Genomic DNA, 26,685 nt, shown 5'->3' on the forward strand with positions numbered 1-26,685 from the left:
AAATAAAACACTGAATTGACATATTTCAAGAGGCAAATTGTCTTGTAAGTGTACCTTCCCTCGCCTTTTCTGCTAGGACATAGTTTGCTTATGCAGTAAAGGCGCCATCAAGAAAGATGGCAGTATAAAGAGAGTGCTCCTAATAGGTCCGCAGTTGCTCCTGTATGTATTTGCCGGTTGAGTCAGATTGAAATCAGTCGCCTCGTGCATTGTCGCTCGCTGTCGTACAACACAACTTTCAACAATCATGTCTGGAAGAGGAAAAGGAGGAAAGGGTCTTGGCAAAGGAGGTGCTAAACGTCATCGAAAGATTCTTCGTGACAACATTCAAGGCATCACCAAGCCAGCCATTCGCCGATTGGCTCGTCGTGGAGGAGTAAAGAGAATCTCTGGCCTCATTTACGAAGAGACACGAGGTGTTCTCAAGGTTTTCCTCGAGAACGTCATTCGCGATGCAGTCACATACACAGAACATGCCAAGCGAAAGACTGTCACTGCCATGGATGTCGTCTACGCTTTGAAGAGACAGGGTCGAACACTGTACGGATTTGGCGGTTAAGTTGCGTCGTCCTGTTTACAGGATAGACAACTGGAGTGACTCGTCCTCACCAACAACACAAACAGCTTTTTTAAAAGCTACCAAAAATGCCAAAGTTGCCCAATGTTTTAAGCCTTGTGACAGCACACGATTAACAGCGAGTCATAATTGAATGTACTGAATCAATAAATTAATATCCCACTAAATAAATCGACCGGTATAATGTAAAGTCGCACAAAAATGCACTGAACTCCAACAGGAATATGTTTACTAAATAATAATAGGACTTTGTAAAATGCTATTGATGCAGCTAGCTCAATCAAGTTGATTTTTGAAAGAGCATGCCGACAAACTCATCTCCAAATTAATAATAATAAGTCTACAAGATGTCCTCACCAGAAAGGTAGGCTCCAAACATCTCCATTTCATGAACACAAATAAATGATAAACCCCTCGTTGACTTGACATACAGTAGTAATGTGCATATCCCTCTCTCATAAGTGTTGTGTTTGTGGATCATTGACAAATGTTGACATATGAGATACATTATCATCATTATAAAACCAAGCAAAAGATTCATACATCTTCACCTTACTACCATCAACAAATAGCCCAGCCCTTTGGTCAATTCAGTTTTAATGACCATCAGCAAGAAATATAACCAGGAAGATTACCAACAGGCCAAGAAAAGAATTCCAATTCTGTCTATTCTATTTTATTTTCAACTTTGATTATTTGCCCTTAAATAAAAGTTGTTTCACCTTGATCAATTGAAGAAAATAATTCCTTTTCTGTCTATTCTTTTTCATTTTCAACCATAATTATTTGCCCTTAAATAAAAGTTGTTTCACCTTGATCAATTGAAGAAAATAATTCCTTTTCTGTCTATTCATTTTCATTTTCAACTATAATTATTTGCCCTTAAATAAAAGTTGTTTCACCTTGATCAATTGAAGAAAATAATCCTTTTCTGTCTATTCATTTTCATTTTCAACCATAAATATTTGCCCTTAAATAACAGTTGTTCCACCTTGATCAATTGAAGAAAAGAATTCCTTTTCTGTCTATTCTTTTTTCATATTCAACCATAATTATTTGCCCTTAAATAAAAGTTGTTTCACCTTGATCAATTGTTGCTTGCATCTTGGTTCAACTGTGTAAGGATAGCCTGTTTAAGGATAGCTTCTTAGGACCAATCAACCCTATATTGATTACTTGCTGCTGGTTCAATTGATTGACTGCTTGATTATTGTTATTGAATGTTTGGTATGGTTTCTTTGTGCTCATCTGTTGAGCATGATTAATTGAGATGCTAGTGTACCCCTACCACCACTCGAAAAGAAACATAAACTAATTGATAAAATGATTAAAACTACTTGCTTAAACAGTGAGTAGCTTTGAATGAATTCAAAGCATCATAATGCAGTGGGCCTATACTATAAACAATATAGAGTGTGTGGTGTGGGTTGGTATCGTGTGTGTCACAAGTAGGTACACCAAGTTAGTTTTCGTGGTGGTTTTTAAAAAAACCGTTTTTCGTTCGACGAACTGGTAAAGCCAGCCAACAACACTAGCCAGCCAGGCTTTATGATTTTGGAGCCTTCTGCTCGGTCTTCTTTGGTAAGAGTACTGCCTGAATGTTGGGCAGGACACCACCTTGAGCAATGGTCACTCCACTCAGCAATTTGTTCAGCTCCTCGTCGTTTCTGATTGCAAGCTGCAAGTGTCGAGGGATGATTCTTGACTTCTTGTTGTCCCTGGCGGCATTGCCAGCCAACTCCAAGATTTCTGCCGAGAGATACTCGAGTACGGCTGCAAGATAGACGGGAGCCCCCGATCCAACTCGTTCAGCGTAGTTTCCCTTTCTCAACAATCTATGGATACGTCCGACTGGGAACTGAAGACCAGCTCTGGATGTCCTCGACCTTGCCTTGGCCTTAGCTTTTCCACCTTTTCCGCGTCCAGACATGTTTAACTCAAATTGAAAAACGAAATGAAGCCTTGCCGTAGAATGAACAACTTTGTTCGCAACTGCCTGATTGCCCGCCAAAGTGGTCGATTTGTAAAGGGCATTTACTCGAGATCTACCAATCAACACCCCCGCTATCGACCGCGAACAATAAGCGAACACGAGACAGCGAATCGACGTGTGTCACATGGCCTTCGAGCTAATCGACCCAGTTGCCCACAAATATAGTAAAAACTTGCATTGGCGCCAACCAACAACAGACTAGATTAGTCACAGTCAGTGTTGCTGCTTTATCTAGCGAAGGTCCTTTCGAAATTCGAAAAGTCAAATTTAAAATCATTCTTCAAGATGTCTGACGCCCCAGCAAAAGGAGGAAAACAGGCCCCAAAGGTTGCCAAGAAGGGGGAGAAGAAAGCAGGAGTTGGCAAGAAAGGGGGCAAGGCTGCCTCTGGAGATAAGAAGAGGTCGAAAAAGCGCAAGGAGAGCTACTCGATTTACATCTACAAGGTACTTAAGCAAGTCCATCCCGATACCGGCGTTTCAAGCAAGGCCATGAGCATCATGAACTCGTTTGTCAACGACATCTTCGAAAGGATTGCTCAAGAAGCCTCGCGTCTCGCCCACTACAACAAGAAGGCAACGATCACTTCGAGGGAAATCCAGACTGCCGTCAGGCTTCTCCTCCCCGGTGAACTTGCCAAGCATGCTGTCAGCGAGGGCACCAAAGCCGTCACCAAGTACACAAGCAGCAAGTAAACTGCTGGACGCACGAACACGACAATCCTCGCTTGTCGTCTACAACCAGAAAACAAACAGCTTTTTTAAAAGCTACCAAATTTACCAATCTCGTTGCCCGAACCTTTGACACACACGATAAGCATTGTGCTTCTTTATTCAACCGAGTTATCCAGTTTTAAAAACATTTAGGCTAATGCATGTTGGAGTCTCATTTTCATCAGCATCCCCTCATCCAGTATCACATTTAAAAAGTTAACAACTCTGTAGGTAAACATTCAAAAAATACATCTCTTTGAAAATATCAAATATGAAACATTTTCTTAAAATATTCTACATTCAACAGTCATTTGTTAACATTGGCTCTTGGTTTTTCATGAACAGTAAAGCCACGAATAAACCCCCCACATTGGATTCCAATATGGTGAAAGCCCCGCCAAATAGAATGAACCCCCAGCCTAACATGCTGCAATATTTTTTCAATGCATTATTCCAATCAATGGCAAATGCTATTTATTCATTGGAAATTCGAAACTCAGATAAACCAAACATCCCTTTCGCAATTTTTTTTTCACCATCCGAATTGCCAAATATCTCATTTTTCGATAACATTTAGAATACCCCCACAAGTCCCCTGTCCCGGGCTTACACCAACGAGTAGGCCCATATTAAAAACACTGCCAGTGAATGCTTATTACTCCTGGTGAGCGTTTATGAAAGTTTTCTTTTCAATATGCATTCTATTTTGAATATGTATTATGAATTTTCTCCTTTGTTTTTTTACAATTGTGGACTTTCAATAGTTATCTCTGATTTAGTCCTTTTTTAATGTGGTGTTTATTAAATTTTACCTCAGAAATTTTGCATGAAAAATGGAAAATATTATAAGTAAAAATAATAAAGACAGAGCTATTTTCTCAAAAAGCTATGTATCTTTTGTCACATCTATTAGATATATAAAGTTTATAGATATAATATAAAGTTTTGAAGTTTTCATTCTAATTATTCAAGTTTCAATTTGTCCGGCCATAAGCTTATACCAAACCAATGAATGTTCGATTTAGCAGATATCTCAGTATTGTTGGTTTGAACTCAGGAATGTGAAAGGTCGGTTAGTTTCATTTACTAGTTTATTTTCAACAAAAATGGGTTGTTGTCAGGATGGAATTCCTACTTTCAAAGGCAGTTCCCTAGACCAGTACTCTCAAAAACGACTTACACCCTTGGCCAGAGGCGGCAGCAAAAATTTTTTCCACTACCATAATCGAATAATTGTTAGGGCTGCGGGGCTGACAGGGGGGGGGGGATCTGTACAAACATTGCATCGACCCATACAGCTGGGGTTTTTTGCAATCAAAAGCTCTTCCAAACATAGGCATACTGTTGACAAAATTGTCCATGCAAGTTGATATTAAATCGCCTTGTCATTATTCGAAATTTTTGGTTTTATTAATATCATGGCAATTATAAATAGAAGGGGCTGGCTGCAAGACTTCGATTGTCTGTTTGAAGTTTATTATCCTCTTCTGAAAAAAAATTTGCCGTAATCGATGACCGACAGCAAAAAGGAGATTTTTCCATATTTTGTATTTCTAATGGAAATCAACATAATGAGAATGGCAAAGCTGGTCATCATTTATCTACAAAACTTTATTTAATTTTCTTAGGAGTGAATATTCAACGGCGCTACTTGCCCCCTCTGTCCCTCCTGCCTCTCCAGGGTATTAACTTGACTAGAAGTCAGTACAGTATACTCTTGCTTGTGGCACATCACTAAGTACCTTTACTATGTCAATTAATGCTTCTATTATGCTAAAAATTCTCTTTCTTTTCTAAAAATTCTCTTCTATTATGTATCTTTCTTTACGAGCTTACTTCAATCAAAGTACTTTTGGCCACTTTCAAATCTGGTCGTTCTGAAAACATGCTACATGCAGCCCTCATATATTGACGTGTACGCTGATCACCTCGGTAAGAGTTGGTATAGCCAGAGAAAATGTAATAAATAGGCTGCTTCTTGCTAATTATAGAGTCTGTTCGTCCTAAATTTCAAAAGATGTCTGGTTTTCTTTGCAGATTTTCTAAGCCTTCTTTCTTCAGTTTTTCTACCTACCCCCACCCCCGCTCTGCCCTTCATCATGAGCTTTCACAGTTTATTACTGACACAAAAATTGCCGGAAAACTAAATCTTTAAATAAATCATCTTCCTTTTCTAAAGGAACTTTTTGAATAGGAATTTTTCCTCCATCGTTACCCAATGTTTCAAACATAAGGGTAAAAAATTAATACTTAACTTGTTGAGGGAAAATTGTGCTGTGCTTCTTGCAGTCAAATTCGGCCCAATTTAAGCGTTTTTATAGTCATCACAAAAGGTAACGGCGATTTGCTGGTTCGATCAATTAATGGACCTTTTGAACCTGCCCTTGCATGTGTACTGGGAGGTTTTATGACGACTGGAAAAGAAAATAATCAAACAATGTTTGATGGCATGTTGAGCTATACAAGTTGATATCGAATATTTTGCTGCAATAGGCACCAAAGTCTCCTTGGCAAAGAATAATAATGAAACTAAATACCATAATATTGCTGATTTGAATGCGGCCAAGATCGTATTTGCCACGGCTAGGTGTAGACGGGCAAATAGGTTTTGACAAGAAGCACAAAATTGACAGCCATGTTGGCCTAATATTTTGATGGTCACGTGTGTTTTGGCGCCTAACTGCAAGTGCTTTAAAGGTTCGTACGGAAGGTAGGCTGTTTTGAATTTGAATCTTTGTGAAGGTCGCACACCATTTTATTGTTGGAGCACTAGTTCGAAAGTGATATGGATTCGTCTGCTACATCACCAAAGAAGGCGAAGAAGACAGCAGCGCCCAAGAAGCCTGCCGCACATCCTGCGTATAAGGACATGATCGCGGAAGCAATCAGAATCCTGAAGGAGCGAAATGGGTCATCGCGACAGAAAATTGCCAAGTATTTACAATCTAATTACAAAGGTCTCGGTGATGAGAGCGCTCTGAAGAGAAACCTGAAAGCCTCCTTGAAAAAACTGGTCGCTTCTGGCTCTCTCATCCAAACGAAAGGGGTAGGGGCTTCAGGTTCGTTCAAGCTGCCTGCCGCTGCCAAGAAGCCTGCAGCAGTGAAAAAGCCAGCAGCAGCAAAGAAGGTTGCGAAAAAGCCAGCAGCGGCGAAAAAGGCTACTGCTAAGAAGGCTGCAACTTCAGTCAAGAAAAGCCCTGCAAAAAAGAAGGCCTCGACACCAAAGAAAGCCAGCGGAGCCAATAAGTCACCAAAGAAGCCCAAGGCCAAAGTGGCAAAGAAGCCTAAAGTAGCTGCTGGTAAGAAGGCATCAGCTGCTGGTAAGAGCAAACCCAAAAAGGCTGCCAGCAAAAAGACAGCAAAGTCACCGGCTGGGAAGAAAGTAAAGGCTGCAAAATCAAAGAAGTAGATGGCATCAGTGGAGGAGGGCCATGATTCCCACTTACCACCTGGTTTACCATATAAACAAACAGCTTTTTTAAAAGCTACCAAAAAGTCGGTCATCGGTTCTTGATTAGCCTTGACGGCTGCATTGATATCATGAAATTAAATGTAGAGTTTTCAAGGCTGGTGGGCCCACAGTCACCTGCATTTGTCACTTTTTTCTTTATGATGTACCTTCATCAAAATGATTTACAAAATAGGTAGCAGGATTTATCATTTCAGCTAAAGTTATGTGCATAGTAAACTATTTTGAAAGCACAATTGCCACTGTACACTATCATAAAATTAGCAGAAGATACACATTTTTTCTGCAAAGTCTGGAGCAACTCATATTTTTACAGTATTATTAGTAGCTTTTAAGAATGCCAATTGTAATAACAATTGCCAGTTTACATCCAAAGAAATTTCAAGACTAGTTTGACAGTATAGGTCCTTGATGTGCTATGTGACTATGATCAGCATAAAAAAGAATAAAGACAACACATGAATATATCAAATATTTTTGGTGATGAAGTATGCAAGCTTCAATATTTACAAAGTAGATCTAAGGATTCATCATCTCATTATTAGTAAATTATATTGAGAACAAAATTGCAAGTACACAGTATCATGTAGGTTAGCAGAAATCGAATTTATCATCTTATCTTACACTGTCTAGAGAAATTAAAACTGAAATAACAATTGCCCTCTTTGCAGCCAAACTTATATCAAGAATTGTTAGACAGAAGGGGTTCTTGATGGGTAATGACCTTAATCATAAGCATGTTGATTGGAGATTTAGTCTATTCTTGTGAAGCCAGCTTGTGGTTACCTGTTGGGTTGCTTTTGAAGAAAATTTTAAAGCTTACTTTTACAATCAGAGTTTATTTTTTGAATGCAAGCAATATGTTCAGTGCCCTAAATTGCTGAAATTTTCAGGTTGATTGTGATATGAATCAAGTAGAGAGTATAGGAGTGTGTCATACAATGTAAACATTTAATGGTTGATGTAGCTAAGATTTCTATGATTGGCACACTGTAATAAAAATTGCCTGGAAATGAGCAAATGATACTTTATAACTAATGTTTTTCCCTTACACATGTTGAAATCCAATACTGACACTTGCAGTGGCTGAACATTTGGGGCAAACCCACAATATATTGGGGTATTTTGGTAAGACTGAAAAAACCATATATTATATTTGGTGACTAAAAAGATTGTCATGAAATAAATTTGCCAGCAGTTGTATAATAATTCCTAATGGTTTTTAAATTCAGAATAAGATAGAGTAAATGATATGTCATATTTATTGTGACCTCAACATTTTAAATACATACATATGTATTACATTGTGGGCTTAGCACAAATTGAAAATATTGTGCACATGATATAAATTGTATGCTCTTGAATTCAGTCTAGCACTATGAAAAAGTGATTCATTTTTCCCATTCTACAGAGTACATGACCAACTAACTACTGGTAGTTTGTGACAACGTAACTACCAGTAGATTAAATTATTTGTAAATGTAAATTATTTGTAAGTAAACTACTAATGTAATTTATTTGCATGTACCAATGTAACTTAATATTACATGTTAGTTTTAAAAGTACATGTAGATATGAACTGAACTGATCTGAGTCGACCATGTCGTGTGTATTATGGTTGGGGAAATATAATCTCTGGTGTCTATGGTGGTTTTTAAAAAAACCGTTTTTTTCAAAGAATTCATCGACAAAGATGAAATTTGCTTGTTGAATTAAGCTCTCTCTCCACGAATCCTTCTGGCCAGTTGTATGTCCTTTGGCATAATGGTAACACGTTTGGCATGAATGGCGCACAAGTTGGTGTCTTCAAACAGTCCAACTAGGTAAGCTTCAGATGCCTCTTGGAGGGCCATCACCGCCGAGCTCTGAAAGCGCAGATCTGTCTTGAAGTCTTGGGCAATTTCTCGGACGAGTCTTTGGAAGGGCAGTTTCCTGATCAACAACTCGGTCGACTTCTGGTATCTACGAATTTCTCTCAGAGCAACTGTTCCGGGCCTGTATCTGTGTGGCTTCTTTACACCTCCAGTTGCTGGGGCACTCTTTCGTGCAGCCTTGGTGGCCAGTTGTTTGCGAGGAGCTTTTCCTCCAGTTGATTTCCTTGCAGTTTGCTTTGTACGAGCCATTTTGACACTACGAAGAAATTTCAATAAGGGCGAACGAAATAAGGTGACTGAGCGATGACGGTACTACCTTCCAGCTAGGAACAACGAATCAATCTGCGAATCGGCGCCATTTGAGGTCAATTTGAAATGTTTGAGCAAGCCACGTGACATGCCGGGAGAAGCGAAATGACAAAGAATGCATCGCCCATTGGCTGCTTTATTATCCCAAGTTTCGAGCGAGCTGCAATTGCATCTTCTGAACAAGATTAATATAATACCATTTCTTAAAACTAAAGGGAAGCAGAAAAAGCAAATTCAAAGGGATTCAAGCAATTGCAAATTCCTGTCTCTTTGACTTGGGGAGGTTTGTTATCCTGGTTGATGGCAACAATAGCAAGAGTTTACGTAAATAATGTTTGTTTTTAGTGGCTGTTTTCCAGTTCTCTTTGGCAGTCAGTCAAATAAAACACTGAATTGACATATTTCAAGAGGCAAATTGTCTTGTAAGTGTACCTTCCCTCGCCTTTTCTGCTAGGACATAGTTTGCTTATGCAGTAAAGGCGCCATCAAGAAAGATGGCAGTATAAAGAGAGTGCTCCTAATAGGTCCGCAGTTGCTCCTGTATGTATTTGCCGGTTGAGTCAGATTGAAATCAGGGTTGCCAGGTTCGGGATTTTATCCCGAGATCTCGGGAATATTCAGAGCTGTTGGGATTTTTCTCGGGAATTTTTTTCGGTGAAAAAATCTCGGGAAAATTCTCGGGATTTTTAGAGAATGGATTAGAAAAGTTTTTCAGAATAGATTTGTTAGTAACAAAGCATTCATACGAGAATAAGAGCGGCACATTTCATCCACACTTTGCTAGTGGCAAGCCCCACTACAGACACATTAGTCCGTGTGGATAGCAGTCTTCAATGGAGAGGTGAAGATTGCTATAATTTCAAAGTCACCCATGCTATGAAAAGGAAATTCATCACAGAAAGAATTTATAGAGTCAATGCAGACGATGACTTTGTTCTTGGTGATGGACTTCTCGAATAGAAACTGCTAAAATACCCTAAAAATATCGAACTTTATTCAGTTACATTGTTATGTTATTTAATAAATTTTATCTTTTATCTTCAGTGTCATCAGTTTACTTAGGATTGACAGCTATTTTCGTCTAAAATGGTCTCCTTTTGTTTCTTGTCACGCAACTGAAATAAAAATGTCAAGAAAAATTTTAACTCCTTTGTCAATGCTTTGGTCCGTACAATTACAATGTTGCACAAGATAGAGAAGTTGAAAAGTCGTTGCACAGAGGTCAAAATTTTGTCCCTGTGGTAAATGGCGTCATCAGAACATCACAAAAAAATCTCGGGATTTTTTGAGAAAATCTATTGCATTCTGGGATTTTTTATGTCTTGATGCGGGATTTTTATAGATTTCAATCTGGCAACTCTGATTGAAATCAGTCGCCTCGTGCATTGTCGCTCGCTGTCGTACAACACAACTTTCAACAATCATGTCTGGAAGAGGAAAAGGAGGAAAGGGTCTTGGCAAAGGAGGTGCTAAACGTCATCGAAAGATTCTTCGTGACAACATTCAAGGCATCACCAAGCCAGCCATTCGCCGATTGGCTCGTCGTGGAGGAGTAAAGAGAATCTCTGGCCTCATTTACGAAGAGACACGAGGTGTTCTCAAGGTTTTCCTCGAGAACGTCATTCGCGATGCAGTCACATACACAGAACATGCCAAGCGAAAGACTGTCACTGCCATGGATGTCGTCTACGCTTTGAAGAGACAGGGTCGAACACTGTACGGATTTGGCGGTTAAGTTGCGTCGTCCTGTTTACAGGATAGACAACTGGAGTGACTCGTCCTCACCAACAACACAAACAGCTTTTTTAAAAGCTACCAAAAATGCCAAAGTTGCCCAATGTTTTAAGCCTTGTGACAGCACACGATTAACAGCGAGTCATAATTGAATGTACTGAATCAATAAATTAATATCCCACTAAATAAATCGACCGGTATAATGTAAAGTCGCACAAAAATGCACTGAACTCCAACAGGAATATGTTTACTAAATAATAATAGGACTTTGTAAAATGCTATTGATGCAGCTAGCTCAATCAAGTTGATTTTTGAAAGAGCATGCCAACAAACTCATCTCCAAATTAATAATAATAAGTCTACAAGATGTCCTCACCAGAAAGGTAGGCTCCAAACATCTCCATTTCATGAACACAAATAAATGATAAACCCCTCGTTGACTTGACACACAGTAGTAATGTGCATATCCCTCTCTCATAATTGTTGTGTTTGTGGATCATTGACAAATGTTGACATATGAGATACATTATCATCATTATAAAACCAAGCAAAAGATTCATACATCTTCACCTTACTACCATCAACAAATAGCCCAGCCCTTTGGTCAATTCAGTTTTAATGACCATCAGCAAGAAATATAACCAGGAAGATTACCAACAGGCCAAGAAAAGAATTCCAATTCTGTCTATTCTATTTTATTTTCAACTTTGATTATTTGCCCTTAAATAAAAGTTGTTTCACCTTGATCAATTGAAGAAAATAATTCCTTTTCTGTCTATTCTTTTTCATTTTCAACCATAATTATTTGCCCTTAAATAAAAGTTGTTTCACCTTGATCAATTGAAGAAAATAATTCCTTTTCTGTCTATTCATTTTCATTTTCAACCATAATTATTTGCCCTTAAATAAAAGTTGTTTCACCTTGATCAATTGAAGAAAATAATCCTTTTCTGTCTATTCATTTTCATTTTCAACCATAAATATTTGCCCTTAAATAACAGTTGTTCCACCTTGACCAATTGTTGCTTGCATCTTGGTTCAACTGTGTAAGGATAGCCTGTTTAAGGATAGCTTCTTAGGACCAATCAACCCTAGATTGATTACTTGCTGCTGGTTCAATTGATTGACTGCTTGATTATTGTTATTGAATGTTTGGTATGGTTTCTTTGTGCTCATCTGTTGAGCATGATTAATTGAGATGCTAGTGTACCCCTACCACCACTCGAAAAGAAACATAAACTAATTGATAAAATGATTAAAACTACTTGCTTAAACAGTGAGTAGCTTTGAATGAATTCAAAGCATCATAATGCAGTGGGCCTATACTATAAACAATATAGAGTGTGTGGTGTGGGTAGGTATCGTGTGTGTCACAAGTAGGTACACCAAGTTAGTTTTCGTGGTGGTTTTTAAAAAAACCGTTTTTCGTTCGACGAACTGGTAAAGCCAGCCAACAACACTAGCCAGCCAGGCTTTATGATTTTGGAGCCTTCTGCTCGGTCTTCTTTGGTAAGAGTACTGCCTGAATGTTGGGCAGGACACCACCTTGAGCAATGGTCACTCCACTCAGCAATTTGTTCAGCTCCTCGTCGTTTCTGATTGCAAGCTGCAAGTGTCGAGGGATGATTCTTGACTTCTTGTTGTCCCTGGCGGCATTGCCAGCCAACTCCAAGATTTCTGCCGAGAGATACTCGAGTACGGCTGCAAGATAGACGGGAGCCCCCGATCCAACTCGTTCAGCGTAGTTTCCCTTTCTCAACAATCTATGGATACGTCCGACTGGGAACTGAAGACCAGCTCTGGATGTCCTCGACCTTGCCTTGGCCTTAGCTTTTCCACCTTTTCCGCGTCCAGACATGTTTAACTCAAATTGAAAAACGAAATGAAGCCTTGCCGTAGAATGAACAACTTTGTTCGCAACTGCCTGATTGCCCGCCAAAGTGGTCGATTTGTAAAGGGCATTTACTCGAGATCTACCAATCAACACCCCCGCTATCGACCGCGAACAATAAGCGAACACGAGACAGCGAATCGACGTGTGTCACATGGCCTTCGAGCTAATCGACCCAGTTGCCCACAAATATAGTAAAAACTTGCATTGGCGCCAACCAACAACAGACTAGATCAGTCACAGTCAGTGTTGCTGCTTTATCTAGCGAAGGTCCTTTCGAAATTCGAAAAGTCAAATTTAAAATCATTCTTCAAGATGTCTGACGCCCCAGCAAAAGGAGGAAAACAGGCCCCAAAGGTTGCCAAGAAGGGGGAGAAGAAAGCAGGAGTTGGCAAGAAAGGGGGCAAGGCTGCCTCTGGAGATAAGAAGAGGTCGAAAAAGCGCAAGGAGAGCTACTCGATTTACATCTACAAGGTACTTAAGCAAGTCCATCCCGATACCGGCGTTTCAAGCAAGGCCATGAGCATCATGAACTCGTTTGTCAACGACATCTTCGAAAGGATTGCTCAAGAAGCCTCGCGTCTCGCCCACTACAACAAGAAGGCAACGATCACTTCGAGGGAAATCCAGACTGCCGTCAGGCTTCTCCTCCCCGGTGAACTTGCCAAGCATGCTGTCAGCGAGGGCACCAAAGCCGTCACCAAGTACACAAGCAGCAAGTAAACTGCTGGACGCACGAACACGGCAATCCTCGCTTGTCGTCTACAACCAGAAAACAAACAGCTTTTTTAAAAGCTACCAAATTTACCAATCTCGTTGCCCGAACCTTTGACACACACGATAAGCATTGTGCTTCTTTATTCAACCGAGTTATCCAGTTTTAAAAACATTTAGGCTAATGCATGTTGGAGTCTCATTTTCATCAGCATCCCCTCATCCAGTATCACATTTAAAAAGTTAACAACTCTGTAGGTAAACATTCAAAAAATACATCTCTTTGAAAATATCAAATATGAAACATTTTCTTAAAATATTCTACATTCAACAGTCATTTGTTAACATTGGCTCTTGGTTTTTCATGAACAGTAAAGCCACGAATAAACCCCCCACATTGGATTCCAATATGGTGAAAGCCCCGCCAAATAGAATGAACCCCCAGCCTAACATGCTGCAATATTTTTTCAATGCATTATTCCAATCAATGGCAAATGCTATTTATTCATTGGAAATTCGAAACTCAGATAAACCAAACATCCCTTTCGCAATTTTTTTTTCACCATCCGAATTGCCAAATATCTCATTTTTCGATAACATTTAGAATACCCCCACAAGTCCCCTGTCCCGGGCTTACACCAACGAGTAGGCCCATATTAAAAACACTGCCAGTGAATGCTTATTACTCCTGGTGAGCGTTTATGAAAGTTTTCTTTTCAATATGCATTCTATTTTGAATATGTATTATGAATTTTCTCCTTTGTTTTTTTACAATTGTGGACTTTCAATAGTTATCTCTGATTTAGTCCTTTTTTAATGTGGTGTTTATTAAATTTTACCTCAGAAATTTTGCATGAAAAATGGAAAATATTATAAGTAAAAATAATAAAGACAGAGCTATTTTCTCAAAAAGCTATGTATCTTTTGTCACATCTATTAGATATATAAAGTTTATAGATATAATATAAAGTTTTGAAGTTTTCATTCTAATTATTCAAGTTTCAATTTGTCCGGCCATAAGCTTATACCAAACCAATGAATGTTCGATTTAGCAGATATCTCAGTATTGTTGGTTTGAACTCAGGAATGTAAAAGGTCGGTTAGTTTCATTTACTAGTTTATTTTCAACAAAAATGGGTTGTTGTCAGGATGGAATTCCTACTTTCAAAGGCAGTTCCCTAGACCAGTACTCTCAAAAACGACTTACACCCTTGGCCAGAGGCGGCAGCAAAAATTTTTTCCACTACCATAATCGAATAATTGTTAGGGCTGCGGGGGTGACAGGGGGGGGGATCTGTACAAACATTGCATCGACCCATACAGCTGGGGTTTTTTGCAATCAAAAGCTCTTCCAAACATAGGCATACTGTTGACAAAATGGTCCATGCAAGTTGATATTAAATCGCCTTGTCATTATTCGAAATTTTTGGTTTTATATATATCATGGCAGTTATAAATAGAAGGGGCTGGCTGCAAGACTTCGATTATCTGTTTGAAGTTTATTATCCTCTTCTGAAAAAAAATTTGCCGTAATCGATGACCGACAGCAAAAAGGAGATTTTTCCATATTTTGTATTTCTAATGGAAATCAACATAATGAGAATGGCAAAGCTGGTCATCATTTATCTACAAAACTTTATTTCATTTTCTTAGGAGTAAATATTCAACGGCGCTACAACGGCCCCCTCTGTCCCTCCTGCCTCTCCAGGGTATTAACTTGACTGGAAGTCAGTACAGTATACTCTTGCTTGTGGCACATCACTAAGTACCTTTACTATGTCAATTAATGCTTCTATTATGCTAAAAATTCTCTTTCTTTTGAAAAAATTCTCTTCTATTATGTATCTTTCTTTACGAGCTTACTTCAATCAAAGTACTTTTGGCCACTTTCAAATCTGGTCGTTCTGAAAACATGCTACATGCAGCCCTCATATATTGACGTGTACGCTGATCACCTCGGTGAGAGTTGGTATAGCCAGAGAAAATGTAATAAATAGGCTGCTTCTTGCTAATTGTAGAGTCTGTTCGTCCTAAATTTCAAAAGATGTCTGGTTTTCTTTGCATATTTTCTCAGCCTTCTTTCTTCAGTTTTTCTACCTACCCCCACCCCCGCTCTGCCGTTCATCATGAGCTTTCACAGTTTATTACTGACACAAAAGTTGCCGGAAAACTAAATCTTTAAATAAATCGTCTTCCTTTTCTAAAGGAGCTTTTTGAATAGGAATTTTTCCTCCATCGTTACCCAATGTTTCAAACATAAGGTTAAAAAATTAATACTTAACTTGTTGAGGGAAAATTGTGGCTGTGCTTCTTGCAGTCAAATTCGGCCCAATTTAAGCGTTTTTATAGTCATCACAAAAGGTAACGGCGATTTGCTGGTTCGATCAATTAATGGACCTTTTGAACCTGCCCTTGCATGTGTACTGGGAGGTTTTATGACGACTGGAAAATAAAATAATCAAACAATGTTTGATGGCATGTTGAGCTATACAAGTTTATATCGAATATTTTGCTGCAATAGGCACCAAAGTCTCCTTGGCAAAGAATAATAATGAAACTAAATACCATAATATTGCTGATTTGAATGCGGCCAAGATCGTATTTGCCACTGCTAGGTGTAGACGGGCAAATAGGTTTTGACAAGAAGCACAAAATTGACAGCCATGTTGGCCTAATATTTTGAAGGTCACGTGTGTTTTGGCGCCTAACTGCAAGTGCTTTAAAGGTTCGTACGGAAGGTAGGCTGTTTTGAATTTGAATCTTTGTGAAGGTCGCACACCATTTTATTGTTGGAGCACTAGTTCGAAAGTGATATGGATTCGTCTGCTACATCACCAAAGAAGGCGAAGAAGACAGCAGCGCCCAAGAAGCCTGCCGCACATCCTGCGTATAAGGACATGATCGCGGAAGCAATCAGAATTCTGAAGGAGCGAAATGGGTCATCGCGACAGAAAATTGCCAAGTATTTACAATCTAATTACAAAGGTCTCGGTGATGAGAGCGCTCTGAAGAGAAACCTCAAAGCCTCCTTGAAAAAACTGGTCGCTTCTGGCTCTCTCATCCAAACGAAAGGGGTAGGGGCTTCAGGTTCGTTCAAGCTGCCTGCCGCTGCCAAGAAGCCTGCAGCAGTGAAAAAGCCAGCAGCAGCAAAGAAGGTTGCGAAAAAGCCAGCAGCGGCGAAAAAGGCTACTGCTAAGAAGGCTGCAACTTCAGTCAAGAAAAGCCCTGCAAAAAAGAAGGCCTCGACACCAAAGAAAGCCAGCGGAGCCAATAAGTCACCAAAGAAGCCCAAGGCCAAAGTGGCAAAGAAGCCTAAAGTAGCTGCTGGTAAGAAGGCATCAGCTGCTGGTAAGAGCAAACCCAAAAAGGCTGCCAGCAAAAAGACAGCAAAGTCACCGGCTGGGAAGAAAGTAAAGGCTGCAAAGTCAAAGAAGTAGATGGCATCAGTGGAGGAGGGCCATGATTCCCACTTACCACCTGGTTTACCATATAAACAAACAGCTTTTTTAAAAGCTACCAAAAAGTCGGTCATCGGTTCTTGATTAGCCTTGACGGCTGCATTGATATCATGAAATTAAATGTAGAGTTTTCAAGGCTGGTGGGCCCACAGTCACCTGCATTTGTCACTTTTTTCTTTATGATGTACCTTCATCAAAATGATTTACAAAATAGGTAACAGGATTTATCATTTCACCTAAAGTTATGTGCATAGTAAACTATTTTGAAAGCACAATTGCCACTGTACACTATCATAAAATTAGCAGAAGATACACATTTTTTCTGCAAAGTCTGGAGCAACTCATATTTTTACAGTATTATTAGTAGCTTTTAAGAATGCCATTTGTAATAACAATTGCCAGTTTACATCCAAAGTAATTTCAAGACTAGTTTGACAGTATAGGTCCTTGATGTGCTATGTGACTATGATCAGCATAAAAAAGAATAAAGACAACACATGAATATATCAAATATTTTTGGTGATGAAGTATGCAAGCTTCAATATTTACAAAGTAGATCTAAGGATTCATCATCTCATTATTAGTAAATTATATTGAGAACAAAATTGCAAGTACACAGTATCATGTAGGTTAGCAGAAATCGAATTTATCATCTTATCTTACACTGTCTAGAGAAATTAAAACTGAAATAACAATTGCCCTCTTTGCAGCCAAACTTATATCAAGAATTGTTAGACAGAAGGGGTTCTTGATGGGTAATGACCTTAATCATAAGCATGTTGATTGAAGATTTAGTCTATTCTTGTGAAGCCAGCTTGTGGTTACCTGTTGGGTTGCTTTTGAAGAAAATTTTAAAGCTTACTTTTACAATCAGAGTTTATTTTTTGAATGCAAGCAATATGTTCAGTGCCCTAAATTGCTGAAATTTTGAGGTTGATTGTGATATGAATCAAGTAGAGAGTATAGGAGTGTGTCATACAATGTAAACATTTAATGGTTGATGTAGCTAAGATTTCTATGATTGGCACACTGTAATAAAAATTGCCTGGAAATGAGCAAATGATACTTTATAACTAATGTTTTTCCCTTACACATGTTGAAATCCAATACTGACACTTGCAGTGGCTGAACATTTGGGGCAAACCCACAATATATTGGGGTATTTTGGTAAGACTGAAAAAACCATATATTTGGTGACTAAAAAGATTGTCATGAAATAAATTTGCCAGCAGTTGTATAATAATTCCTAATGGTTTTTAAATTCAGAATAAGATAGAGTAAATGATATGTCATATTTATTGTGACCTCAACATTTTAAATACATACATATGTATTACATTGTGGGCTTAGCACAAATTGAAAATATTGTGCACATGATATAAATTGTATGCTCTTGATTGAATTCAGTCTAGCACTATGAAAAAGTGATTCATTTTTCCCATTCTACAGAGTACATGACCAACTAACTACTGGTAGTTTGTGACAACGTAACTACCAGTAGATTAAATTATTTGTAAATGTAAATTATTTGTAAGTAAACTACTAATGTAATTTATTTGCATGTACCAATGTAACTTAATATTACATGTTAGTTTTAAAAGTACATGTAGATATGAACTGAACTGATCTGAGTCGACCATGTCGTGTGTATTATGGTTGGGGAAATATAATCTCTGGTGTCTATGGTGGTTTTTAAAAAAACCGTTTTTTCAAAGAATTCATCGACAAAGATGAAATTTGCTTGTTGAATTAAGCTCTCTCTCCACGAATCCTTCTGGCCAGTTGTATGTCCTTTGGCATAATGGTAACACGTTTGGCATGAATGGCGCACAAGTTGGTGTCTTCAAACAGTCCAACTAGGTAAGCTTCAGATGCCTCTTGGAGGGCCATCACCGCCGAGCTCTGAAAGCGCAGATCTGTCTTGAAGTCTTGGGCAATTTCTCGGACGAGTCTTTGGAAGGGCAGTTTCCTGATCAACAACTCGGTCGACTTCTGGTATCTACGAATTTCTCTCAGAGCAACTGTTCCGGGCCTGTATCTGTGTGGCTTTTTTACACCTCCAGTTGCTGGGGCACTCTTTCGTGCAGCCTTGGTGGCCAGTTGTTTGCGAGGAGCTTTTCCTCCAGTTGATTTCCTTGCAGTTTGCTTTGTACGAGCCATTTTGACACTACGAAGAAATTTCAATAAGGGCGAACGAAATAAGGTGACTGAGCGATGACGGTACTACCTTCCAGCTAGGAACAACGAATCAATCTGCGAATCGGCGCCATTTGAGGTCAATTTGAAATGTTTGAGCAAGCCACGTGACATGCCGGGAGAAGCGAAATGACAAAGAATGCATCGCCCATTGGCTGCTTTATTATCCCAAGTTTCGAGCGAGCTGCAATTGCATCTTCTGAACAAGATTAATACCATTTCTTAAAACTAAAGGGAAGCAGAAAAAGCAAATTCAAAGGGATTCAAGCAATTGCAAATTCCTGTCTCTTTGACTTGGGGAGGTTTGTTATCCTGGTTGATGGCAACAATAGCAAGAGTTTACGTAAATAATGTTTGTTTTTAGTGGCTGTTTTCCAGTTCTCTTTGGCAGTCAGTCAAATAAAACACTGAATTGACATATTTCAAGAGGCAAATTGTCTTGTAAGTGTACCTGCCCTCGCCTTTTCTGCTAGGACATAGTTTGCTTATGCAGTAAAGGCGCCATCAAGAAAGATGGCAGTATAAAGAGCGTGCTCCTAATAGGTCCGCAGTTGCTCCTGTATGTATTTGCCGGTTGAGTCAGATTGAAATCAGTCGCCTCGTGCATTGTCGCTCGCTGTCGTACAACACAACTTTCAACAATCATGTCTGGAAGAGGAAAAGGAGGAAAGGGTCTTGGCAAAGGAGGTGCTAAACGTCATCGAAAGATTCTTCGTGACAACATTCAAGGCATCACCAAGCCAGCCATTCGCCGATTGGCTCGTCGTGGAGGAGTAAAGAGAATCTCTGGCCTCATTTACGAAGAGACACGAGGTGTTCTCAAGGTTTTCCTCGAGAACGTCATTCGCGATGCAGTCACATACACAGAACATGCCAAGCGAAAGACTGTCACTGCCATGGATGTCGTCTACGCTTTGAAGAGACAGGGTCGAACACTGTACGGATTTGGCGGTTAAGTTGCGTCGTCCTGTTTACAGGATAGACAACTGGAGTGACTCGTCCTCACCAACAACACAAACAGCTTTTTTAAAAGCTACCAAAAATGCCAAAGTTGCCCAATGTTTTAAGCCTTGTGACAGCACACGATTAACAGCGAGTCATAATTGAATGTACTGAATCAATAAATTAATATCCCACTAAATAAATCGACCGGTATAATGTCAAGTCGCACAAAAATGCACTGAAGTCCAACAGGAATATGTTTACTAAATAATAATAGGACTTTGTAAAATGCTATTGATGCAGCTAGCTCAATCAAGTTGATTTTTGAAAGAGCATGCCAACAAACTCATCTCCAAATTAATAATAATAAGTCTACAAGATGTCCTCACCAGAAAGGTAGGTTCCAAACATCTCCATTTCATGAACACAAATAGATGATGAACCCCTCGTTGACTTGACATACAGTAGTAATGTGCATATCCCTCTCTCATAATTGTTGTGTTTGTGGATCATTGACAAATGTTGACATATACATTATCATCATTATAAAACCAAGCGAAAGATTCATACATCTTTACCTTACTACCATCAACCCAGCCCTTTGTCAATTCAGTTTTAATGACCATCAGCAAGAAATATAACCAGGAAGATTACCAACAGGCCACGAAAAGAGATCCAATTCTGTCTATTCTTTTTTTATTTTCAACTTTAATTATTTGCCCTTAAATAACAGTTGTTCCACCTTGATCAATTGAAGAAAAGAATTCCTTTTCTGTCTATTCTTTTTTCATATTCAACCATAATTATTTGCCCTTAAATAAAAGTTGTTTCACCTTGATCAATTGTTGCTTGCATCTTGGTTCAACTGTGTAAGGATAGCCTGTTTAAGGATAGCTTCTTAGGACCAATCAACCCTAGATTGATTACTTGCTGCTGGTTCAATTGATTGACTGCTTGATTATTGTTATTGAATGTTTGGTATGGTTTCTTTGTGCTCATCTGTTGAGCATGATTAATTGAGATGCTAGTGTACCCCTACCACCACTGGAAAAGAAACATAAACTAATTGATAAAATGATTAAAACTACTTGCTTAAACAGTGAGTAGCTTTGAATGAATTCAAAGCATCATAATGCAGTGGGCCTATACTATAAACAATATAGAGTGTGTGGTGTGGGTAGGTATCGTGTGTGTCACAAGCAGGTACACCAAGTTAGTTTTCGTGGTGGTTTTTAAAAAAACCGTTTTTCGTTCGACGAACTGGTAAAGCCAGCCAACAACACTAGCCAGCCAGGCTTTATGATTTTGGAGCCTTCTGCTCGGTCTTCTTTGGTAAGAGTACTGCCTGAATGTTGGGCAGGACACCACCTTGAGCAATGGTCACTCCACTCAGCAATTTGTTCAGCTCCTCGTCGTTTCTGATTGCAAGCTGCAAGTGTCGAGGGATGATTCTTGACTTCTTGTTGTCCCTGGCGGCATTGCCAGCCAACTCCAAGATTTCTGCCGAGAGATACTCGAGTACGGCTGCAAGATAGACGGGAGCCCCCGATCCAACTCGTTCAGCGTAGTTTCCCTTTCTCAACAATCTATGGATACGTCCAACTGGGAACTGAAGACCAGCTCTGGATGTCCTCGACCTTGCCTTGGCCTTAGCTTTTCCACCTTTTCCGCGTCCAGACATGTTTAACTCAAATTGAATAACGAAATGAAGCCTTGCCGTAGAATGAACAACTTTGTTCGCAACTGCCTGATTGCCCGCCAAAGTGGTCGATTTGTAAAGGGCATTTACTCGAGATCTACCAATCAACACCCCCGCTATCGACCGCGAACAATAAGCGAACACGAGACAGCGAATCGACGTGTGTCACATGGCCTTCGAGCTAATCGACCCAGTTGCCCACAAATATAGTAAAAACTTGCATTGGCGCCAACCAACAACAGACTAGATCAGTCAGTGTTGCTGCTCTATCTAGCGAAGGTCCTTTCGAAATTCGAAAAGTCAAATTTAAAATCATTCTTCAAGATGTCTGACGCCCCAGCAAAAGGAGGAAAACAGGCCCCAAAGGTTGCCAAGAAGGGGGAGAAGAAAGCAGGAGTTGGCAAGAAAGGGGGCAAGGCTGCCTCTGGAGATAAGAAGAGGTCGAAAAAGCGCAAGGAGAGCTACTCGATTTACATCTACAAAGTACTTAAGCAAGTCCATCCCGATACCGGCGTTTCAAGCAAGGCCATGAGCATCATGAACTCGTTTGTCAACGACATCTTCGAAAGGATTGCTCAAGAAGCCTCGCGTCTCGCCCACTACAACAAGAAGGCAACGATCACTTCGAGGGAAATCCAGACTGCCGTCAGGCTTCTCCTCCCCGGTGAACTTGCCAAGCATGCTGTCAGCGAGGGCACCAAAGCCGTCACCAAGTACACAAGCAGCAAGTAAACTGCTGGACGCACGAACACGACAATCTTCGCTCGTCGTCTACAACCAGAAAACAAACAGCTTTTTTAAAAGCTACCAAATTTACCAATCTCGTTGCCCAAACCTTTGACACACACGATAAGCATTGTGCTTATTTATTCAACCGAGTTATCCAGTTTTAAAAACATTTAGGCTAATGCATGTTGGAGTCCTATTTTCATCAGCATCCCCTCAACCAGTATCACATTTAAAAAGTTAACAACTCTGTAGGTAAACATTCAAAAAATACATCTCTTTGAAGACATCCTTCAAAATATGAAATATTTCCTGAAAATATCAAATATGAAACATTTTCTTAAAATATTCTACATTCAACAGTCATTTGTTAACATTGGCTCTTGGTTTTTCATGAACAGTAAAGTCACGAATAAACCCCCCACATTGGATTCCAATATGGTGAAAGCCCCGCCAAATAGAATGAACCCCCAGCCTAACATGCTGCAATATTTTTCAATGCATGATTCCAATCAATGGCAAATGCTATTTGTTCATTGGAAATTCGAAACTCAGATAAACCAAACATCCCTTTCGCAATTTTTTTTTCACCATCCGATCTGCCAAATATCTCATTTTTCGATAACATTTAGAATACCCCCACAAGTCCCCTGTCCCGGGCTTACACCAACGAGTAGGGCCATATTAAAATCACTGCCAGTGAATGCTTATTACTCCTGGTGAGCGTTTATGAAAGTTTTCTTTTCAATATGCATTCTATTTTGAATATGTATTATGAATTTTCTCCTTTGTTTTTTTACAATTGTGGACTTTCAATAGTTATCTCTGATTTAGTCCTTTTTTAATGTGGTGTTTATTAAATTTTACCTCAGAAATTTTGCATGAAAAATGGAAAATATTATAAGTAAAAATAATAAAGACAGAGCTATTTTCTCAAAAAGCTATGTATCTTTTGTCAGATCTATTAGATATATAAAGTTTATATATAATATAAAGTTTTGAAGTTTTCATTCTAATTATTCAAGTTTCAATTTGTCCGGCCATAAGCTTATACCAAACCAATGAATGTTCGATTTAGCAGATATCTCAGTATTGTTGGTTTGAACTCAGGAATGTGAAAGGTCGGTTAGTTTCATTTACTAGTTTATTTTCAACAAAAATGGGTTGTTGTCAGGATGGAATTCCTACTTTCAAAGGCAGTTCCCTAGACCAGTACTCTCAAATACGACTTACACCCTTGGCCAGAGGCGCCTGCAAAATTTTTTTCCACTACCATAATCGAATAATTGTTAGGGCTGAGGGGGTGACAGGGGGGGGGATCTGTACAAACATTGCATCGACCCATACAGCTGGGGTTTTTTGCAATCAAAAGCTCTTCCAAACATAGGCATACTGTTGACAAAATGGTCCATGCAAGTTGATATTAAATCGCCTTGTCATTATTCGAAATTTTTGGTTTTATATATATCATGGCAGTTATAAATAGAAGGGGCTGGCTGCAAGACTTCGATTATCTGTTGAAGTTTATTATCCTCTTCTGAAAAAAAATTTGCCGTAATCGATGACCGACAGCAAAAAGGAGATTTTTCCATATTTTGTATTTCTAATGGAAATCAACATAATGAGAATGGCAAAGCTGGTCATCATTTATCTACAAAACTTTATTTCATTTTCTTAGGAGTAAATATTCAACGGCGCTACAACGGCCCCCTCTGTCCCTCCTGCCTCTCCAGGGTATTAACTTGACTGGAAGTCAGTACAGTATACTCTTGCTTGTGGCACATCACTAAGTACCTTTACTATGTCAATTAATGCTTCTATTATGCTAAAAATTCTCTTTCTTTTCAAAAAATTCTCTTCTATTATGTATCTTTCTTTACGAGCTTACTTCAATCAAAGTACTTTTGGCCACTTTCAAATCTGGTCGTTCTGAAAACATGCTACATGCAGCCCTCATATATTGACGTGTACGCTGATCACCTCGGTGAGAGTTGGTATAGCCAGAGAAAATGTAATAAATAGGCTGCTTCTTGCTAATTGTAGAGTCTGTTCGTCCTAAATTTCAAAAGATGTCTGGTTTTCTTTGCATATTTTCTCAGCCTTCTTTCTTCAGTTTTTCTACCTACCCCCACCCCCGCTCTGCCGTTCATCATGAGCTTTCACAGTTTATTACTGACACAAAAGTTGCCGGAAAACTAAATCTTTAAATAAATCGTCTTCCTTTTCTAAAGGAGCTTTTTGAATAGGAATTTTTCCTCCATCGTTACCCAATGTTTCAAACATAAGGTTAAAAAATTAATACTTAACTTGTTGAGGGAAAATTGTGGCTGTGCTTCTTGCAGTCAAATTCGGCCCAATTTAAGCGTTTTTATAGTCATCACAAAAGGTAACGGCGATTTGCTGGTTCGATCAATTAATGGACCTTTTGAACCTGCCCTTGCATGTGTACTGGGAGGTTTTATGACGACTGGAAAATAAAATAATCAAACAATGTTTGATGGCATGTTGAGCTATACAAGTTTATATCGAATATTTTGCTGCAATAGGCACCAAAGTCTCCTTGGCAAAGAATAATAATGAAACTAAATACCATAATATTGCTGATTTGAATGCGGCCAAGATCGTATTTGCCACTGCTAGGTGTAGACGGGCAAATAGGTTTTGACAAGAAGCACAAAATTGACAGCCATGTTGGCCTAATATTTTGAAGGTCACGTGTGTTTTGGCGCCTAACTGCAAGTGCTTTAAAGGTTCGTACGGAAGGTAGGCTGTTTTGAATTTGAATCTTTGTGAAGGTCGCACACCATTTTATTGTTGGAGCACTAGTTCGAAAGTAATATGGATTCGTCTGCTACATCACCAAAGAAGGCGAAGAAGACAGCAGCGCCCAAGAAGCCTGCCGCACATCCTGCGTATAAGGACATGATCGCGGAAGCAATCAGAATTCTGAAGGAGCGAAATGGGTCATCGCGACAGAAAATTGCCAAGTATTTACAATCTAATTACAAAGGTCTCGGTGATGAGAGCGCTCTGAAGAGAAACCTGAAAGCCTCCTTGAAAAAACTGGTCGCTTCTGGCTCTCTCATCCAAACGAAAGGGGTAGGGGCTTCAGGTTCGTTCAAGCTGCCTGCCGCTGCCAAGAAGCCTGCAGCAGTGAAAAAGCCAGCAGCAGCAAAGAAGGTTGCGAAAAAGCCAGCAGCGGCGAAAAAGGCTACTGCTAAGAAGGCTGCAACTTCAGTCAAGAAAAGCCCTGCAAAAAAGAAGGCCTCGACACCAAAGAAAGCCAGCGGAGCCAATAAGTCACCAAAGAAGCCCAAGGCCAAAGTGGCAAAGAAGCCTAAAGTAGCTGCTGGTAAGAAGGCATCAGCTGCTGGTAAGAGCAAACCCAAAAAGGCTGCCAGCAAAAAGACAGCAAAGTCACCGGCTGGGAAGAAAGTAAAGGCTGCAAAGTCAAAGAAGTAGATGGCATCAGTGGAGGAGGGCCATGATTCCCACTTACCACCTGGTTTACCATATAAACAAACAGCTTTTTTAAAAGCTACCAAAAAGTCGGTCATCGGTTCTTGATTAGCCTTGACGGCTGCATTGATATCATGAAATTAAATGTAGAGTTTTCAAGGCTGGTGGGCCCACAGTCACCTGCATTTGTCACTTTTTTCTTTATGATGTACCTTCATCAAAATGATTTACAAAATAGGTGACAGGATTTATCATTTCACCTAAAGTTATGTGCATAGTAAACTATTTTGAAAGCACAATTGCCACTGTACACTATCATAAAATTAGCAGAAGATACACATTTTTTCTGCAAAGTCTGGAGCAACTCATATTTTTACAGTATTATTAGTAGCTTTTAAGAATGCCATTTGTAATAACAATTGCCAGTTTACATCCAAAGTAATTTCAAGACTAGTTTGACAGTATAGGTCCTTGATGTGCTATGTGACTATGATCAGCATAAAAAAGAATAAAGACAACACATGAATATATCAAATATTTTTGGTGATGAAGTATGCAAGCTTCAATATTTACAAAGTAGATCTAAGGATTCATCATCTCATTATTAGTAAATTATATTGAGAACAAAATTGCAAGTACACAGTATCATGTAGGTTAGCAGAAATCGAATTTATCATCTTATCTTACACTGTCTAGAGAAATTAAAACTGAAATAACAATTGCCCTCTTTGCAGCCAAACTTATATCAAGAATTGTTAGACAGAAGGGGTTCTTGATGGGTAATGACCTTAATCATAAGCATGTTGATTGAAGATTTAGTCTATTCTTGTGAAGCCAGCTTGTGGTTACCTGTTGGGTTGCTTTTGAAGAAAATTTTAAAGCTTACTTTTACAATCAGAGTTTATTTTTTGAATGCAAGCAATATGTTCAGTG

At 39.2% G+C, this 26,685-nt stretch overlaps 11 protein-coding genes and 3 pseudogenes across 11 annotated transcripts; 9 read left to right on the plus strand and 5 right to left on the minus strand.

Moving 5' to 3' along the window:
• The first annotated feature begins 177 nt into the window (after positions 1 to 177).
• Positions 178 to 644, plus strand: LOC148959336 (histone H4). The gene has a single exon (XM_089110511.1). It carries the CDS (start codon positions 248 to 250, stop codon positions 557 to 559), a length of 312 nt encoding a protein of 103 aa, XP_088966637.1. The 5' UTR covers positions 178 to 247; the 3' UTR covers positions 560 to 644.
• A 1,427-nt stretch (positions 645 to 2,071) lies between these two features.
• On the minus strand, positions 2,072 to 2,591 carry LOC148959337 (histone H2A). The gene has a single exon (XM_089110722.1). It carries the CDS (start codon positions 2,505 to 2,507, stop codon positions 2,124 to 2,126), a length of 384 nt encoding a protein of 127 aa, XP_088966848.1. The 5' UTR covers positions 2,508 to 2,591; the 3' UTR covers positions 2,072 to 2,123.
• A 173-nt stretch (positions 2,592 to 2,764) lies between these two features.
• LOC148959338 (histone H2B pseudogene) lies at positions 2,765 to 3,339 on the plus strand (annotated as a pseudogene).
• A 2,641-nt stretch (positions 3,340 to 5,980) lies between these two features.
• LOC148959339 (uncharacterized) lies at positions 5,981 to 7,602 on the plus strand. Its single transcript, XM_089110699.1, has one exon. The coding sequence runs from the start codon at positions 6,067 to 6,069 to the stop codon at positions 6,688 to 6,690; it is 624 nt and encodes a 207-aa protein (XP_088966825.1). The 5' UTR covers positions 5,981 to 6,066; the 3' UTR covers positions 6,691 to 7,602.
• A 408-nt stretch (positions 7,603 to 8,010) lies between these two features.
• Positions 8,011 to 8,972, minus strand: LOC148959340 (histone H3). Its single transcript, XM_089110700.1, has one exon. It carries the CDS (start codon positions 8,871 to 8,873, stop codon positions 8,463 to 8,465), a length of 411 nt encoding a protein of 136 aa, XP_088966826.1. The 5' UTR covers positions 8,874 to 8,972; the 3' UTR covers positions 8,011 to 8,462.
• Positions 8,973 to 10,301: 1,329 nt separating this feature from the next.
• On the plus strand, positions 10,302 to 10,753 carry LOC135685198 (histone H4). Its single transcript, XM_065201044.2, has one exon. It carries the CDS (start codon positions 10,357 to 10,359, stop codon positions 10,666 to 10,668), a length of 312 nt encoding a protein of 103 aa, XP_065057116.1. The 5' UTR covers positions 10,302 to 10,356; the 3' UTR covers positions 10,669 to 10,753.
• Positions 10,754 to 12,088: 1,335 nt separating this feature from the next.
• On the minus strand, positions 12,089 to 12,610 carry LOC148959341 (histone H2A). Its single transcript, XM_089110719.1, has one exon. It carries the CDS (start codon positions 12,523 to 12,525, stop codon positions 12,142 to 12,144), a length of 384 nt encoding a protein of 127 aa, XP_088966845.1. The 5' UTR covers positions 12,526 to 12,610; the 3' UTR covers positions 12,089 to 12,141.
• Positions 12,611 to 12,760: 150 nt separating this feature from the next.
• Positions 12,761 to 13,315, plus strand: LOC148959342 (histone H2B pseudogene; annotated as a pseudogene).
• Positions 13,316 to 15,987: 2,672 nt separating this feature from the next.
• On the plus strand, positions 15,988 to 17,126 carry LOC148959343 (uncharacterized). Its single transcript, XM_089110717.1, has one exon. It carries the CDS (start codon positions 16,086 to 16,088, stop codon positions 16,707 to 16,709), a length of 624 nt encoding a protein of 207 aa, XP_088966843.1. The 5' UTR covers positions 15,988 to 16,085; the 3' UTR covers positions 16,710 to 17,126.
• A 1,317-nt stretch (positions 17,127 to 18,443) lies between these two features.
• LOC148959344 (histone H3) lies at positions 18,444 to 18,992 on the minus strand. The gene has a single exon (XM_089110718.1). It carries the CDS (start codon positions 18,888 to 18,890, stop codon positions 18,480 to 18,482), a length of 411 nt encoding a protein of 136 aa, XP_088966844.1. The 5' UTR covers positions 18,891 to 18,992; the 3' UTR covers positions 18,444 to 18,479.
• A 509-nt stretch (positions 18,993 to 19,501) lies between these two features.
• On the plus strand, positions 19,502 to 19,967 carry LOC148959345 (histone H4). The gene has a single exon (XM_089110510.1). It carries the CDS (start codon positions 19,571 to 19,573, stop codon positions 19,880 to 19,882), a length of 312 nt encoding a protein of 103 aa, XP_088966636.1. The 5' UTR covers positions 19,502 to 19,570; the 3' UTR covers positions 19,883 to 19,967.
• A 626-nt stretch (positions 19,968 to 20,593) lies between these two features.
• Positions 20,594 to 21,612, minus strand: LOC148959346 (histone H2A). The gene has a single exon (XM_089110703.1). It carries the CDS (start codon positions 21,547 to 21,549, stop codon positions 21,166 to 21,168), a length of 384 nt encoding a protein of 127 aa, XP_088966829.1. The 5' UTR covers positions 21,550 to 21,612; the 3' UTR covers positions 20,594 to 21,165.
• A 204-nt stretch (positions 21,613 to 21,816) lies between these two features.
• Positions 21,817 to 22,376, plus strand: LOC148959347 (histone H2B pseudogene; annotated as a pseudogene).
• A 2,720-nt stretch (positions 22,377 to 25,096) lies between these two features.
• On the plus strand, positions 25,097 to 25,905 carry LOC148959348 (uncharacterized). Its single transcript, XM_089110522.1, has one exon. It carries the CDS (start codon positions 25,132 to 25,134, stop codon positions 25,753 to 25,755), a length of 624 nt encoding a protein of 207 aa, XP_088966648.1. The 5' UTR covers positions 25,097 to 25,131; the 3' UTR covers positions 25,756 to 25,905.
• The last annotated feature ends 780 nt before the right edge of the window (positions 25,906 to 26,685 follow it).

The sequence above is a fragment of the Rhopilema esculentum genome, chromosome 10 (genome assembly GCF_057945365.1).
Source record: "Rhopilema esculentum isolate cy_ngs chromosome 10, ASM5794536v1, whole genome shotgun sequence".
NCBI classification, from domain to species: domain Eukaryota; kingdom Metazoa; phylum Cnidaria; class Scyphozoa; order Rhizostomeae; family Rhizostomatidae; genus Rhopilema; species Rhopilema esculentum.